Here is a 14,840-nt window from a genome sequence, read left to right as displayed (position 1 = left end):
ATAATTATAAGGTGTTAGTCTAGTAAACACGCCAGCGAATTATGAAAACTCAATATTTTGACACTTTGCTGCAATTTTTTCCTCAATTACCAAACACTCAGTGTTAACCACTTGATTTGGAGAAACCAAACAAGACTTATTACTGGTAGACAAAGCTGGCTACTCACATGGTGTAAGCAAAAATGTGCATTGTGTTATTTGTACCTACATGATCTCAGCAGAGGCGATGTGCAGCAGGATTGGGGTAGTGAAGTCTGCAGTGTGCACTTCCAAATCTCATAATCCTAAAACATGCAATTTTCAAAGTTAAATTATAGGAAAAAGGACATAAAAAAAAAAAAAAAAAAAAAAAAACTGAACAATTAAACATTTTAAATAACAATCTAAGTTTTTTTTACATTCCTTTAAAATAAACTTCCCTTGTGAGGAACCCTTCAATTAGAGGAATTAAAGGGACACTCAATCAAAATTAAACTTTCATTATTCTGATAGAGCATGCCAATTTAAAAAACTTTCCAATTTACTTCCATTAACAAAATGTGCACAGTCTTTTTATATTTAAACTTTTTGAGTCACCAGCTCCTACTGAGCATGTGCAAGAAAAAGTGTGTATGCATTTGTGAATGGCTGATGGCTGTCACATGGTATGTGTATGCATTTGTGATTGGCTGATGGCTGTCACATGGTACAGGGGGAGTGGAAAAAGACATAACTTTTAAAATTGTCAGAAAAAAAAAAAATCTACTACTCATTTGAAGCTCAGACTAAGTGCTATTGCACTGTCTTGTTATCTTGCATTTGATGATTATGCAAATCTACTGTGTTGACTGGTCCTTTAAAAAGACTGTAAAGTCAGAGTAAATCTAGGTAGGCCCAGGGACTACCGGGAGCTAGCAGCCAATGACGAGACATATGTGCGCAGTCAACAATGACTAGCTAGCTTCCAGGAGTGCATCCTGAGCTTACCAAGATTAATCTTCAACAATGGATAGCAAGAAAACAAAAGAAAATAGAAGGAAAATGGAAATTTATAAATTGCGCACTACATCCAAATCTAGAACTTTTAAAAGGGGGACGTTTCCCCCCGCATTACTCGTCATTGGTGCCACCATATAAAAATATGTCTTTTAATGCAATTCCAGTGCAGACATGTTTACACTTGTGCAGCAACTCTCCTTCAGAGTAACCTAAGTTGAAAATGGCAGCACCCATAATTAGAGGGAGGCACATGAAGTGTTTAGATATAAATCTCTAGAGCCACCATTATGTATTGGCAGGAACCTTAGATAAGAGACTGTGCCTGAATGTATGCAGGAAAGACTGGTGTGCCACACTTGCATAGAGTATATGGGATTGTGGATGTGTTACTTCCCCTTGTGTATACAGAGACCCTTTGAAAATGCCTAAATACACTGCACATGGCAATACCTTAAAAGTAATTTGTGCATCCAACAGGGCATAATTAAAATGTATTACAGGTTTTTGTAAAACAGCTATTCTTGTAATGAGTTTTTAAAGGGCCTTCCTAGTTACAAATTTCATGTTCTAATTTTTTATATCATGCCATTTTAACACTAGTGACCTTGCAACTACGTGTTGAACACCTGAAAAGGGGTTAAAATGCCACAGAGAACTGCTACTGACCTAATCAGCAGGAGCACAAACTGGGTTGTGTTACTACCAATGCTGATTGGCTCACCGGCAGCTTTCAATCAGTACTGCGTTTAGCACCTTTACAGAAGTTATAGAGGTGCAGGGCTGCTAGCAATAGCATGCTTTAACAATTTAAATAATGGTGTGCTAGCTATCCAGCATGTCGCCAACTGGCCCACACGACTATTGGACAAGAGGTGGAAACGTCACCTCACAGCAAAGTAGCGTACGGCCGTGGGCTGCCTGAGGCTCTCGGTGCAGCAAACGCTTCAGACAAATAAAAGGAACTTTCAGCATAAAGTATTTTTATTTGTTTCACAAAAGCTAGGATTTGTTATCACTTTAAAGTCCAATTTATTTTTATTGATGGTAAATCCTAGCGTTTGTTAAACACTTGAATACCATCACTAAGCTTGATGCTTATTTGCACGAATAATATTCAACAACCCCCTACCTCAAAATATAATCACTACAGTTATATAGTTAGGCTGTGAGAGGTGTCTATCAGCCAGCAAGCAGGGAATTACTAGATATTTAAAAAAGGTACATGAAACCCAAACATTTTCTTTTATGGTTCAGACAGAAAATGGGATTTTAAACAACTTTCCAATTTACTTCTATTTTGTAAACTGCTTCATTCTCTTGGTATCCTTAGATGAAAAGCAAACCTAGGTAGGCTCAGGAGCTGGCATTACTGGGAGCTAGCTACTGATTTGGTGGCTGCACAAAAATGATTGCAGATAACTAATTGGAAAGTTGTGTGAATCACATACTCTACTTGAATCCTGAAAAATAAGAAAATGAAAATAATGTTGGGTTCCATGTCCCTATAAACATCCTTGGTTTTTAAATATTGAACAAATTCTTTTTATTTACAAAATAATTTTATTGACTAATGAACCTGGTTTTCCAATGTAAACAAGAACATTTGCATTTGGTGTCCTGCAAAAAAACACAAAAGGGGTTATTCCTCACAACCTGCAAAATATTTAGGGAGCAAAACAAATAATTTTATTTTTCAGATATTTATCAGCTGAACATTTAAGTAGATTTTTTTGTAGATATTGAAAATGCATAACTGGCCTAAGGTAAAGAAGCTCATTGGCTCACAAGCATATGACTGGTTATTCTAAGTCTTAATTAAAAACTAATAAATGACCGCCTTCTATAGTGAGGCAGTAAGAGTTACCTCACACCGCACTGGTATATTACAGTTAGCTGCCTCACCACAACATAAAGGGGCTGCGAGCTGTCAGTCACGCTTTGCCTCAATGACCACGACGCCGGATGCTTCCTCCACACATGGAAGCCGAATTCCAGTGACAGGAACAACTTCCGGTGACGTCACCGCACCCAATGGCCTCCATAGCTAACAACGTCACAGCCTTGATGTGACCTTAGCTCCGAGCTCCGTGCTGGGGGGAGATCCACTTTCGTAGCCCAAGGTCTCCGTACCTCATATATTACGGAATATCTGCAGCGGTGGCTCACCAAACCATAATACGCCATACCACCGCACTCCAACAAACGCTCACCTCCTCTCCTTACGACGGTCGCTGCCTCACTGAGCATAAAATGGGAAATATCGCCTACAAAATGGCGTCTGCCCATTTGACAAGCGCATGCGTACTAGAGCGAAGCGCCACAGCTCACGCCCCCCACCTCACAGCAACTTCAGCTTGTTCTAAACGCGGCTTAGTTCCGTTTCCAGGAAACAGAGTAGCCAATCATAGCGCGAGGAAAGCCTCAATGCCCTTTCCGACGAGCCAATTAGTTCTCTATACTCTTCATCCGGATCTACAATGACCAATCACATAGAGGTGTAGGCTGTCTTTACTCTTCCATTGCCAATGACAAATGACAGCAAAGTACAACCAATCGGACGAAGAGTTGGTTATACCTGTATCGAGTATGACCAACCAAAACTTAGCAAAGCTTTACCAATGGACGCTTGGGAGGAATCCACCAATCATGTGTCCGTAGGCTTCCCCACGGCATGAGCGCGGACCAATAGTATTCCGAGAAGCATTGCTCCTGCTCAACAGCTTGTTATTCGTTTATTGCTTGCAGTTCCTTGCGAGTGGGGTGTTGTAGGAGCGCAGAGTGTGAGTTAACTTTCCACGGGTGCCCGTGTTTGTCCCTTGGGGTGGTGTGGGTGTAGGACTGGTAGATGCGTAATTCCCAGAGCGGACTTTGTAGCAGGATACGGGGCTGGCTATTGAATGGCTGCGGGAAACCAGGCTGGGAATGTGGGGATCCCGCTCTGCCAGACTGGTACTGAGGGCACAGCGTGAGGTGACGTGGGGTGCACGGCTCGCGACCAGCAGCTTCCTCGGGACGATCCAGGGCTGGATGAAGCGAGTGTGACGGGTCACGGCGCTCTGACAGGAGAAGCGACCGCCCTGCAGCCCCAGCACAAAGCTTGGGCCCCGGGGAGCTGAGTGAGAGCGGAACCGACCCCCAGCGAGACACTCCGGACTGAGAGCCATCTCCTGAGTGAGAGACTTCTTTTTCTATGGGAGAAAGACCGAGATCATTGGCAGAGCCCTCCTGTGAGAGAAATCCTCTGTGACCGAATCTTAGTGAGTGACCGAGTTCTGACAGAGAGAGAGACTTTCTGAGGTAGGGAGAGACTCCTGGGGGTAAAAATTAACACACGACACAGAATAGAGTGAGACAGAGCTCGACTCTTAGTGAGTGACCGAGAGAGACATCATGAGCTGGGGGAGACTCTTCTCACGTGAGGCAGAGACCTGAGTGACCCTTGTGAGAGGCAGAGACCTGAGTGACCCTTGTGAGAGGCAGAGACCTGAGTGACCCTTGTGAGAGGCAGAGACCTGAGTGACCCTTGTGAGAGGCAGAGACCTGAGGTAAAGAGAGACTCCTGGAACTGAGATCCTCAAATAGACAGACCTGAGTGACCCCTGTGAGAGGCAGAAACATGAGTGACCAAGCTCTGACAGCTTTCTAGGACTCTCCCAAGTATTCCATGTGAGACACTTATTCTTTTTGACAGACCTACTATGAGGGAGAAACCATTTTAGTCTAGAGTCCCCCTATTTTGCAGTGAGTGACCACTTATAAGAGACAGACCGACTAGCAGTTAAAGTGCCACAGACAGACCTCCTGCTGTGATAGAGAGAGCCCAGGACAGAAACCACACAGCTAATTAGAGACAGAGACCGTCAGTGAGAGAGGTACTAACTGTAAGTCAGAGAGAGACTCTGCCATATATGAGAGCATATCCAAGAGAGAGACATCTACCAAAAGACAGTGACTTGCATTGAGAGAGGCCTAAACAGTGACCATCACCAGTGAGAGAACAGTCTCCCTTTCCTCATAGCTTAGGACTTAGAGACCTTCACCAAAAGAAACTCCAATGGCTAAAACCTTCATGACTGCATCTCATCAGGGTACATTGAGAGGAACAAACAGACCCTCATGCATAGAGCAAGATATCCCCCCACCCCATTCTTAGTTACCCTGGATTTAACTTCCCTTCTTTTGGAACCGTCACTTCTGTTGAGAAAATAATATATACAATTTCTTTTGTCTTTTCACAGTTGTGAAGGATAACCTTCGAGCTGGAATCCCTCAAATAACCTCTGATCATGAAGGTGAGTGATTTATATCCTTACTTGCACGGGTGGGCTGCTTATACTGAAGTTTTTGATGGTTGGGGGCTGCAGCAGAATGTGCTGCAAATTCCTTCAAATGGGTTATGGGCATTTTTGTTTTGGAACCTCACATTGCTCTGTTTGTTGATATCCGTAAAATATCTGTTGTAATAAAGACTGGGGATATACATCACGCTTAGTGTTGTATATTTATTAACCCTTGGCTGCCATAGATGGTTACGAGGCCCCTTCTACTTTTAGGTCACAAGTATTGGTTAACTTTCCTTGCATCAGCGTTTGATCTGTATTAAAGGGACATTAAGTTGAAACTGATTTCCTGAAAAATCTTATGCACATTGTAATGCACATTTATTTATTTTGCCTCCTTTTCCAGTATTATAGATCTTAAATTGTAGTTTTTCCCACTGCCCCTAGAGACTCTAGAGTGCATTCTGTGGAATTTAGAAACATGGTCGTCCTACATCCTGCTCCGCTTGATCAGAGTAGTAGCTAATTTTTACGCTGTAATTGGTCACAGCAAAGTGACAAGATAAACACCACTTGAGGCTTTGCAAGGGGGGTCTCTTGGGATGGCAATAAAGTTGCTAAAATATTATAGTTTACATGCCTTTAAACCATTTGTTTTGGTCGTGCATATCTTTTGCAATGCAGTAATTCATTTGTGACATACCGTGTATAAAAGTTATTTTAATGTCCCTTTATCAAGCGCAACATTAACAAATGCCTTATATCTTTGTTCGTGTGTTTTTTTAACTTTTGTGTTTTACCTTTTAAGTGTAAAGTTCTCATACATTCTTATAGAACAGGTTATGTTTTTTTTCCAAGGTAAGATTGCTGCCCAACATAGCATTTATTTAATAAGCTAATACAGCTTTTCTCATCTTATGCTATGAAATTAGGAGCAGTATTCATTTCTTTAAAGCACAGAAAGGGTAGTCTTACCCTGACTGAAAGTAAATAAGAAATAGCTCAAATATCTATTATCTAAAATAGTTTTTTCTTTCTTTCTTTAAATGGTTCACTGTAGATATGCATCTGATAGTGCAGCAGTGCTACTGAAAGGACAAACTGCTTCAACTGGTGCCAGTTGTCCATAGAGATGCATTTACTGTGGATAAGAACAGGCCAGAGCTGATTATGTGCAAAATGGCTTCACTCTGAAGCTACAGTATCAGTGATAAATGTACTTTAACTAAGGGTTTGGCAAATCCTGGGAATCAATTAGTCATAGCTTTTAAAGTTCTAGTTCTTGCTCCTATAAATATATATTTTTTTTCATACATAAATACATAGATAAAATTATTTTTTGACTTCTAAAAAATGCCATGGTCCACGGCTGTGTATTCTAGATGACTCATAATTTTCAAATACAATTTTTCATCCCTTCTTTAAAGGTACATAGTATTTGTGTCACGTCCTTATGTTTATTAACGGTTGCATTATTATTAATATACCTTCAGTTTAGCCACATTTGGATCTTATAAAGTAGTTACCGGGTATCTGTGTTTTGCAGATTTTGCTTTGGTGCACAGAAGGATATCGTTATACCAAAGGCAGGGCACAAAATGCTTACACCTAGTGCAAGAGAGATCAGTAGAGTTATATGTATTACACAGTATAGCATATTGTGCAGGGTAGAGCATTGCAGCTGATGATGGCTATACAGTTTGACAATAACACAGAAAAAAACCGGAGGACGTGCAGCCTGAAGCACAGGATAGGTTATCTGCTGTCAGCTTCTGTTTGTAGTACGTTATTCTAGTGCTGGCAGTGTCAACCCCAAAGTACACATTTACCTTTGTCTGTAGCGGCTGCACTCTCTCTTTTACACTCTGCATTGCGCTTTCTTTAATACTTCAATCCCTTCCTTGCCATTGCTTGGAAATAAATAGTCCCTTTGTTGTTGTACTTAATAAGTGCATACTTTGGTACCCAATCTGAATGGATTACAAAGTGCATAACTGTCTGTGAGCAGGAAGCGAGAACTGATTTACAAATAAACCATTGCAGATCTGTTTGCTGTATACTTTGTTAGCTGCCTGTGCATTTTGCATGTCTTTTATTGTAAAATCCACTGCTGTTTACAGATTTAATTCTGTTTGGCTCATATACAGGAAATCTTCTTTATCCTGTCGTTTAGCAATATTCAGTGCAACATTGTTTGGCACCATCTCTGCCAGCCAAGGGGTTATATCGGACATTTAACTATTTCCTAGAAATATCCTCTTTACTGTTGTTTTTTGTTTAATCCATTCCACTTCTAGTGCTACCAATCTATCTACATTTTGTAACTGGGCAGGAGCCGATTTGTTTATGACACTGTCACTTTTTTCTTCTGAGAGCTTGTGATAGCAATTTATTTTACGTCAGAGCACAGCTTCCCTTATGCTAACACACAATACTGTACAACTTCATTTAGTTCTTATGGTTTAGTTTTGTATTGTGTTTTTTTTAGTTCTCTTATTTATATTCCTACTAATGCGTCTCTTTACTGTGTGGCCAGGTGACATGTTACAGACTAGACTTAAAGGGACAGTCTAATTGCTTGCTTACATTTGTTAGAGCATGTCATTTTTGCTTTATTAACCCCAGCAAACTGTGTGTTTAATCCCGCCAATTGGTTAAACACATAGATAAAGCCCTGTCAACCATTCAACAGCATCAGTCACACAAACCCTCCAATCACTGGCTATGCCCTAGAAGGGAGCTGCATTTTACTTGTGCAAGGATTAAACACATAGTTATGCAACAATTAGTGTCATTTACTTTAGAATGTCACTTCAGTCGTATAGGCAGTTAGCAGGTGCCCTGCTTTATAATAGTCACAGAATAGGACAGATATGTGTGAGGGTCACAAGTCAGCTGAATAACATTGCTAGCTGGCTCTGTGTTATATTCTTGTCGCACACCATTACTGGACATAGATGGATACAAAGTAAAATCTGCAGTTTGTAGACCAAAGTTTGTTTTTTGTTTTTTTTTTATCTAAAGAATGGCATTTTAAACTGTTGTTATTAAAAATAATAATAATGTTCCAGAACCAGTAAAAGACATGTTTAAATATAACATACACATGCATGAAACGTTCAAGGGTTTCTGTCCCACACATTCCTCATATCTCAACATATTTGTAATCACTAAACGTTGCAGTATCTAGACATCTGGCAGAGTGTTCTGTCATCTTCTGATAATATTCAGAGCACCAAAATGACAACATTTTAAATAATTGGACAATTTTGGGACTCTGGCTCCTAAACTATTTACATTTGACTTTTCAGAGTTCCTGTCTTGCTATGAGAGATCCTCGTTTACTAGCGTCCATAGAAATCAGCTTGTTTTAGTCTGCCCTTGTATGTTCCAGTTTAATTGATATTTAAATGTATCTTGTGTCTAATTTAGGCAGCTGATGAGCCTGCCTACCTGACTGTGGGGACTGATGTCAGCGCCAAGTACCGTGGTGCCTTCTGCGAGGCAAAAATCAAAACCGTTAAACGCCTTGTGAAAGTCAAGGTAAGTTCATGTAGTTATATGTTTTGCAGTGTAGGGACAATTACATTGAAAAGCCTCGTATGCATTGGTAGTTCTAAGAGGGGTCCTGGAGAAACTACACCAATTTATTAATAGAAGCGCCAGTGGTTCCTTTTTAAAGAATGGCTGTTTTTTGTTTTTTTTTTGTTTTATTATTATTAGAATCATATTAAGGTTGGGATAAAGTTAAATATTAAAGTTGGTGTTTAGTATAAAGTAGTCAACTTTTTGTAGCCCTCAAATTTTATGGTCTAGAGCCAAACCTGCTCTTGAGTTTACTGTAAAAAAAAAATAATATGGAACTGTTTTGCATTTTAATAATAAAGTGAAATCCCTTTAAATCTTGCAACTTGTAGCTAGCTTGTGAACTGTATAATTCATGATGATATTATTATTATTATTATTATTATTATCCTTTGAAGTGTTAGACTATTCTTTTCTGTTACTTCTGTGTTCTTTTCTGTTACTTTAAGAACAATCTCGATTTCCATGTAGAGGAATTTTTAAAATCTGACAACCTATATAGTTACAGGACATGTTCCTTACTGTACAATTATAATCTGTAAGTCATTCAGTAAGATACAGATCGTTGTCCCATGCTCTAGTGAGGGTGAATATCTGCTGATTTGTTAATATATAGTTATGAAACGTGCTTTGTATTTTATATAAAACAAATAAAAAGTAATTTTAATAAAAAAAAAAAAAATCCAGCTATTTTTAAAACGTATGTGTATTTAAAACGTATGTGTGTATATATATATATATATATATATATATAACAATTTTTAGATGATAAAAAAAAAAAGAGAGAATCAAGTTGGTTTGCTGTCTCATTGAAGGGACAGTACATTAAAAATGTCAAAATTAACCGTTATGTTTTAGATAGAGCATGCATGCAATTTAAAAAAATCTAATTTCTTCATTCTTTTGGTTTCCTTTGTTGAATAATAAAGCTAGATAGTATTCTATGACGGTAATGTTTGCAATGTACAATGTGTAACATGGTACAAATATTGTTCCAAACACTGCTGCTGACAGATGGCTAAAGACACGTGCACGCTCCCGAGCTCACCTCAAAATATTCTTTAAGAAAGGATACCAAGGGAACTAAACAACGTTTATAATAAAAGTAAATTGGAAATTTTTAAATTTTTTTGTAATCGCATTCTCTATCTGAACCATGAGTTTAATTTGACTGTACCGTGCAAACACACACTGCGCAAGTAAAACCTTAGTAGAATTTGCACCTCTGCTTGGCTTCATTAATCAATATTGGTAAGGTGATGTTAAAGGAACCTTAAAGTAATTTTTATGTCAGCAATTAAAGGGATATAAAGGTCCAAATTGAAATGCGTGCACACACACACATTTCAATTTTGCATAAATGCTTCTAATAAAAGTTCTTAATTTTTTTTCTGCCGCATACGCACATATCCACCTTCTCAGAGAGTCAGCGATGGCTTGTATGACACAGAAGCAATACACACCATCTTCAGCTCTCTGGGCTTGAATACTTCTGCATAGACCTGCACAGGATATGTGCGTATGCCGCAGAATAACAGTAATAACTTTTACTAGAAGCAGTTTAGCTAATGGAAGTATATTGCAAAAATGCTTCTATTTGAAATTGAAATGCACGTTTGCACATTTTAATTTTTATCTTTCTATCTCTTTAAGAAATACATTGTAAAAATCTGAATACAAAGGTCCTTTTGTTTAAAAAGTTTGCAGGGTCTTCCTATCAGGGAAACGGCTCTTGATAAAGCGTTGATTATGTTTATCTGATCTTCTTTGGGGCAGATAATGATAAAATATATAAATTAACAATTGTTTTTTTAGAGGCTCTGACATTTCAACGTGACCTTTCAATACTTCTTTAAAGGGACACTAAACCCAATTTTTTTTATTTCATGATTCAGATAGAGCATGAGATTTTAAGCACCTTTCTAATTTACTCCTATTATCAATTTTTCTTTATTCTCTTGCTATCTTGATTTGAAAAAGCAGTACTGTAAGCTTTAGAGCCAGACCATTTTTTGTTCAGCACATGGGTAGCACTTGCTGATTTGTGGCTAAATGTAGCAAACCAATCAGCAGCTCTACCAAGGTGCTGAACTAAAAAATGGGCCGGCTCCTAACCTTTTATTAATGCTTTTTCAAATCAAGATAACATGAGAACAAAGTAAAATTGATAACAGGAGTAAATTAGAAAGTTGCTTAAAATTGCATGCTCTATCTGAATCATGAAAGAAAAAATGAGGGGTTAGTATGCAATTTTAAACAGCTTTCCATTTTACTTCTATTATCTTGTTTGCTTTATTCTATATATATCCTTTTTTGAAAACCATATCTAAATAGGCTCAGTAGCTGCTGATTGGTGACTGCACATAGATGCCTTGTGTGATTGGTTCACCCATGTGTATAGCTATTTCTTCAACAAATTATATCTAAAGAATGAAGCCAATTAAATTATAGAGAATAGAATTTTAAACAACATTCCAATTTACCTCTATCTGAATCATGAAAGAAAAATATTGGGTTTCATGTCCCTTTCCGCAAGTTACTGCTTGGAACAACATTCGGTGGTTGCTGAGGAGAATACGTGGAAGAGTGTTTTTGCTTATATAGTTTTTTTAACAAAATATAGAAATTTGCTTTGCTTTTAGAATTTGGCTCATCGTGTTGCTGTATGTAGCTTAATATTAAAGGGATAGGAAAGTCAAAATTAAAGTTGCCTGATTCAGATAGAGCATGTCATTTTAAGACACTTTTTTTAAATTCATTTCTATTTTCAAATGTGCTTTGTTCTCTTAGTATCCCTTGTTAAAAAAACAATACGCACATATCCTACACTAGTGGGAGCTGCTGCTAATTGGTGCCTGCACACATTTGTCTCTTGTGATTGGCTAAATAGATATTTTCAGCTTCCTGCCAGTAGTGCAATGCTGTCCTTTCAGCAATGGATAACAAGAGAATGAAAAAAATTTGATAATAGAATTAAATTGTAAATTTGTTTAAAATTGTATGTTCTATCTGAATCATAAAATAACATTTTGGGGTTTACTATCCCTTTACTATAAAGTGAAGTTTTGATCTCTTTTGTTTTTTTTTTTTCCAGTTTAAGATTTTTTTGTTCTCTTGGTTGCTTTTTTTAAGGTATGCACTATGACTTGTGTGTAGGGTGCAATAACATGCGGTTTGAATGCATGTGCACAGGATACAGCTACGTACACCCAATTTATGTCTTTAGTTTAATTATCTGTATCTAAATCTCATTCTGGTACTGGCGGCGCTTTCACTGTTATTTGCATTATTGGAATCGCATTTTGTTTTACAGGTGACTCTAAAGCAGGACAGCTCAACCCAGCTAGTACAGGACGACCAAGTCAAGGGGCCCTTAAGGGTAAGAGAAGCACAAAGGGGGACAATAGTTTAATAATGAGATAATCTTGTGCATACATGTTTGCCTCTAATTATAGGTTTTATTCTCATATAAATACGCTCCTGCACTGATTTAGCAGCATGTAGGAGGCCTCAGGGTTCTGAATGTGCTCCAGCTTATGTAGGGGACTTAAAGGGACAGTCAACACCAGAATATTTGATGTTTAAAAAGATAATCCCTTTATTACCCATTCCTCAGTTTTGCATAAGCAACACTGTTATAGAAATATACTTTTTATCTCTGTGATTACCTTGTATCTAAGCCTCTGCAGACTGCTCCTTATCTCAGTTCTTTTAACAGACTTGCATTTTAGCCAATCAGTGCTCACTCCAGGGTAACTTCACGTGCATGAGCTCAATGCTATCTATATGAAACACATGATCTAATGCCCTCTAGTGGTCAAAATGCTTTCAGATTAGAGGCAGTCTTCAAGGTCTAATAAATTAGCATATAAACCTCCTAGGTTTAGCTTTCAACTAAGAATACTAAGAGAGCAAAGCAAAATTGGTGATAAAAGTAAATTGGAAAGTTGTTTAAAATTACATTCCCTGTCCCTTTTTAATGGTGTCTTTAATTTTATCTTCTTTATGTCTTTCTAAATATGTTCACATTGTTGTGTGAAATACATAACACTTTGAAATTTTAATTATGCTTAAAGGGACGTTAAACAGCTGAGTACAAATACAGCAGAATGGTTACTATTCGCTTTACTATTTTTCCTCCTGTACCTGCAGCTGTCTTCAATGTCATTCTCTTATTTTAACCCCTTACAGGTATTTTTTAGTGAAGCGCTGCATCTTCACACAGGGCGTCGTCATCTTGGAGCTTATGTGTGTTTTGTAACTGTGCAAAAAAACCTTCCAAATTGTAACTATTCCGCTCTTTATTATATGAGCTAAACTGAAGTGAAAGTGCTCTGCTTCCCTCACAGGATGTAACAATACGTGAGCTACAAGATGGCGGCCCCCAGTATAAAATGCGCAACTGGATTCTGTATTGAGTTATAATAAGAGATTGGCTCTAAAGAGAGGTTCAGTAGGGATAACAATAAAATAGTGAGTAGTAATCCTGTTACTGTAGCTGTAACCAGTGGTTTAATTTACCTTTTTTTTTTTTTTTTAAAGTGAAAGTGAAATCCAAATAAAACTTTCATAATTCAGAGAGAGCACGCAATTTTAAACAACTTTAAAATTTGCTTTTTTTTACTTGGTATCCTTTGTTGAAGCTAGTTGCTGATGGGTATTTGTACACAAATGCATATTGTCATTGGCTCTCCAGATGCACACAGCTAGTTCCCAGTAGTGCATTGCTGCTTGTTTAACAAAGGATAGCAAGATAATGAAGCAAATATGATAACAAGTATTTTGGAAAGGTATTTATAATTGTATGTTCTGTCTGGATCCAGAAAGAAAAAAATAGTTTCATGTCCCTTTATGCATGTGGGGTGTCACTACTCACTGGTACAGCTGTGGGAGTTGTACTGCCAGCTATTGAGTAATCTGTCCCTAAAGATGAAATATGCACTTCCTACCAAAAAAATACATTGTCGTGTTTCAGTGATTCTCTTTGATATGCACTTCTGTGAAATTCTGTATATACAGATCAGTTATTCACACAGGTTTCTAAATTGTACTGTGCAGGTTGGGGCGACTGTTGAAATGAAAACACCTGATGGGTCCCAGCAGGAAGCGATTATCTGTAAATTGACAGATGCCAGCTGGTATACTGTGGGTAAGTAGTTGCTTTTTGTTCCAGATTATTATTATTATTAGCCGTTATTTGTAGAGCGCCAACAGATTCCACAGTGCGGAGATTGACACTTGTGCATATTCTTCTCAGCCTTAAATGGGCAGCAAACATTTCATATTTCTCAACATATTTAAAAATGATAACTGTAGTTGTGATATGATGGGAATCTCGATTGCTGATATATTTTGAAACGCTAAAAATTACCTTTTAAAATTGCCGTTGGCTGCCCCTAGCTCATGTCCTGGAATATACAGACTGAGGCATGAATATTAGGGATTCTACTCCCTGGAGAGCTTACAGTCATAATAAAGACGGCGCACTGATGCAGTAAACACGCGCTAGTGCTTTCTTGCACCATGATCTGAAGTATCACTTTACATTTGTATAAAATATACCAGTGTCTCCTGTTGTCTCATTATCCACTATTAGAGTCTTTATCAGTATTCTGATTGGTTTTTTTTTCCAGTTGTGTGTAAGAGTTTAATAAGGAACTTTCTGATAAAATATCATTATTCAGATACAATCTTACAGTTAACAGCTATAGAACTAATGTGCTCTAAAATACATTGCAAAATATCAAATAAGACTGGCATAGTGCATGTTGGCAATCCGTGCTGCTTTTAATTCTCTATATATTGTAGTCCTGTAAGCAATTTTACAGTGTATTTACTAGTGCTAATTCTGTGTATCTTGTACTAATGTTAGACTTTGTTAAGATTAAATGCTTCTCAGCACCACATTGTTAATAGAAAATGTTTTTTTTTTTTTTTGTTTTTTTTTTACAGGTTTACTTTAAAGGGACAGTAAAGTTAAAAATTAAACTGATGATT

The 14,840-nt window shown here is 37.8% G+C and overlaps 1 protein-coding gene across 3 annotated transcripts in view; it reads left to right on the top strand.

Moving 5' to 3' along the window:
* Window positions 1-3,666: 3,666 nt before the first annotated feature.
* ARID4A (AT-rich interaction domain 4A) overlaps window positions 3,667-14,840 on the top strand; it is a 79,150-nt gene continuing 67,976 nt past the window's right edge. The window contains exons 1-5 of one of the 3 annotated variants that reach the window (XM_053697316.1): window positions 3,667-3,758; window positions 5,217-5,270; window positions 8,691-8,801; window positions 12,157-12,222; window positions 13,902-13,992. In XM_053697316.1, the coding sequence (XP_053553291.1) occupies window positions 5,265-5,270; window positions 8,691-8,801; window positions 12,157-12,222; window positions 13,902-13,992 (274 nt within the window). In that variant the 5' untranslated portion in view covers window positions 3,667-3,758; window positions 5,217-5,264. Of the gene's footprint in view, window positions 4,276-5,216; window positions 5,271-8,690; window positions 8,802-12,156; window positions 12,223-13,901; window positions 13,993-14,840 lie in introns of all 3 variants that reach the window. The other 2 variants (XM_053697315.1, XM_053697317.1) reach the window with 2 other exon arrangements.

The sequence above is a fragment of the Bombina bombina genome, chromosome 1 (assembly GCF_027579735.1).
Source record: "Bombina bombina isolate aBomBom1 chromosome 1, aBomBom1.pri, whole genome shotgun sequence".
Taxonomy (NCBI): Eukaryota; Metazoa; Chordata; class Amphibia; order Anura; family Bombinatoridae; genus Bombina; species Bombina bombina.
This window is presented reverse-complemented; position numbering and strand designations above follow the sequence as displayed.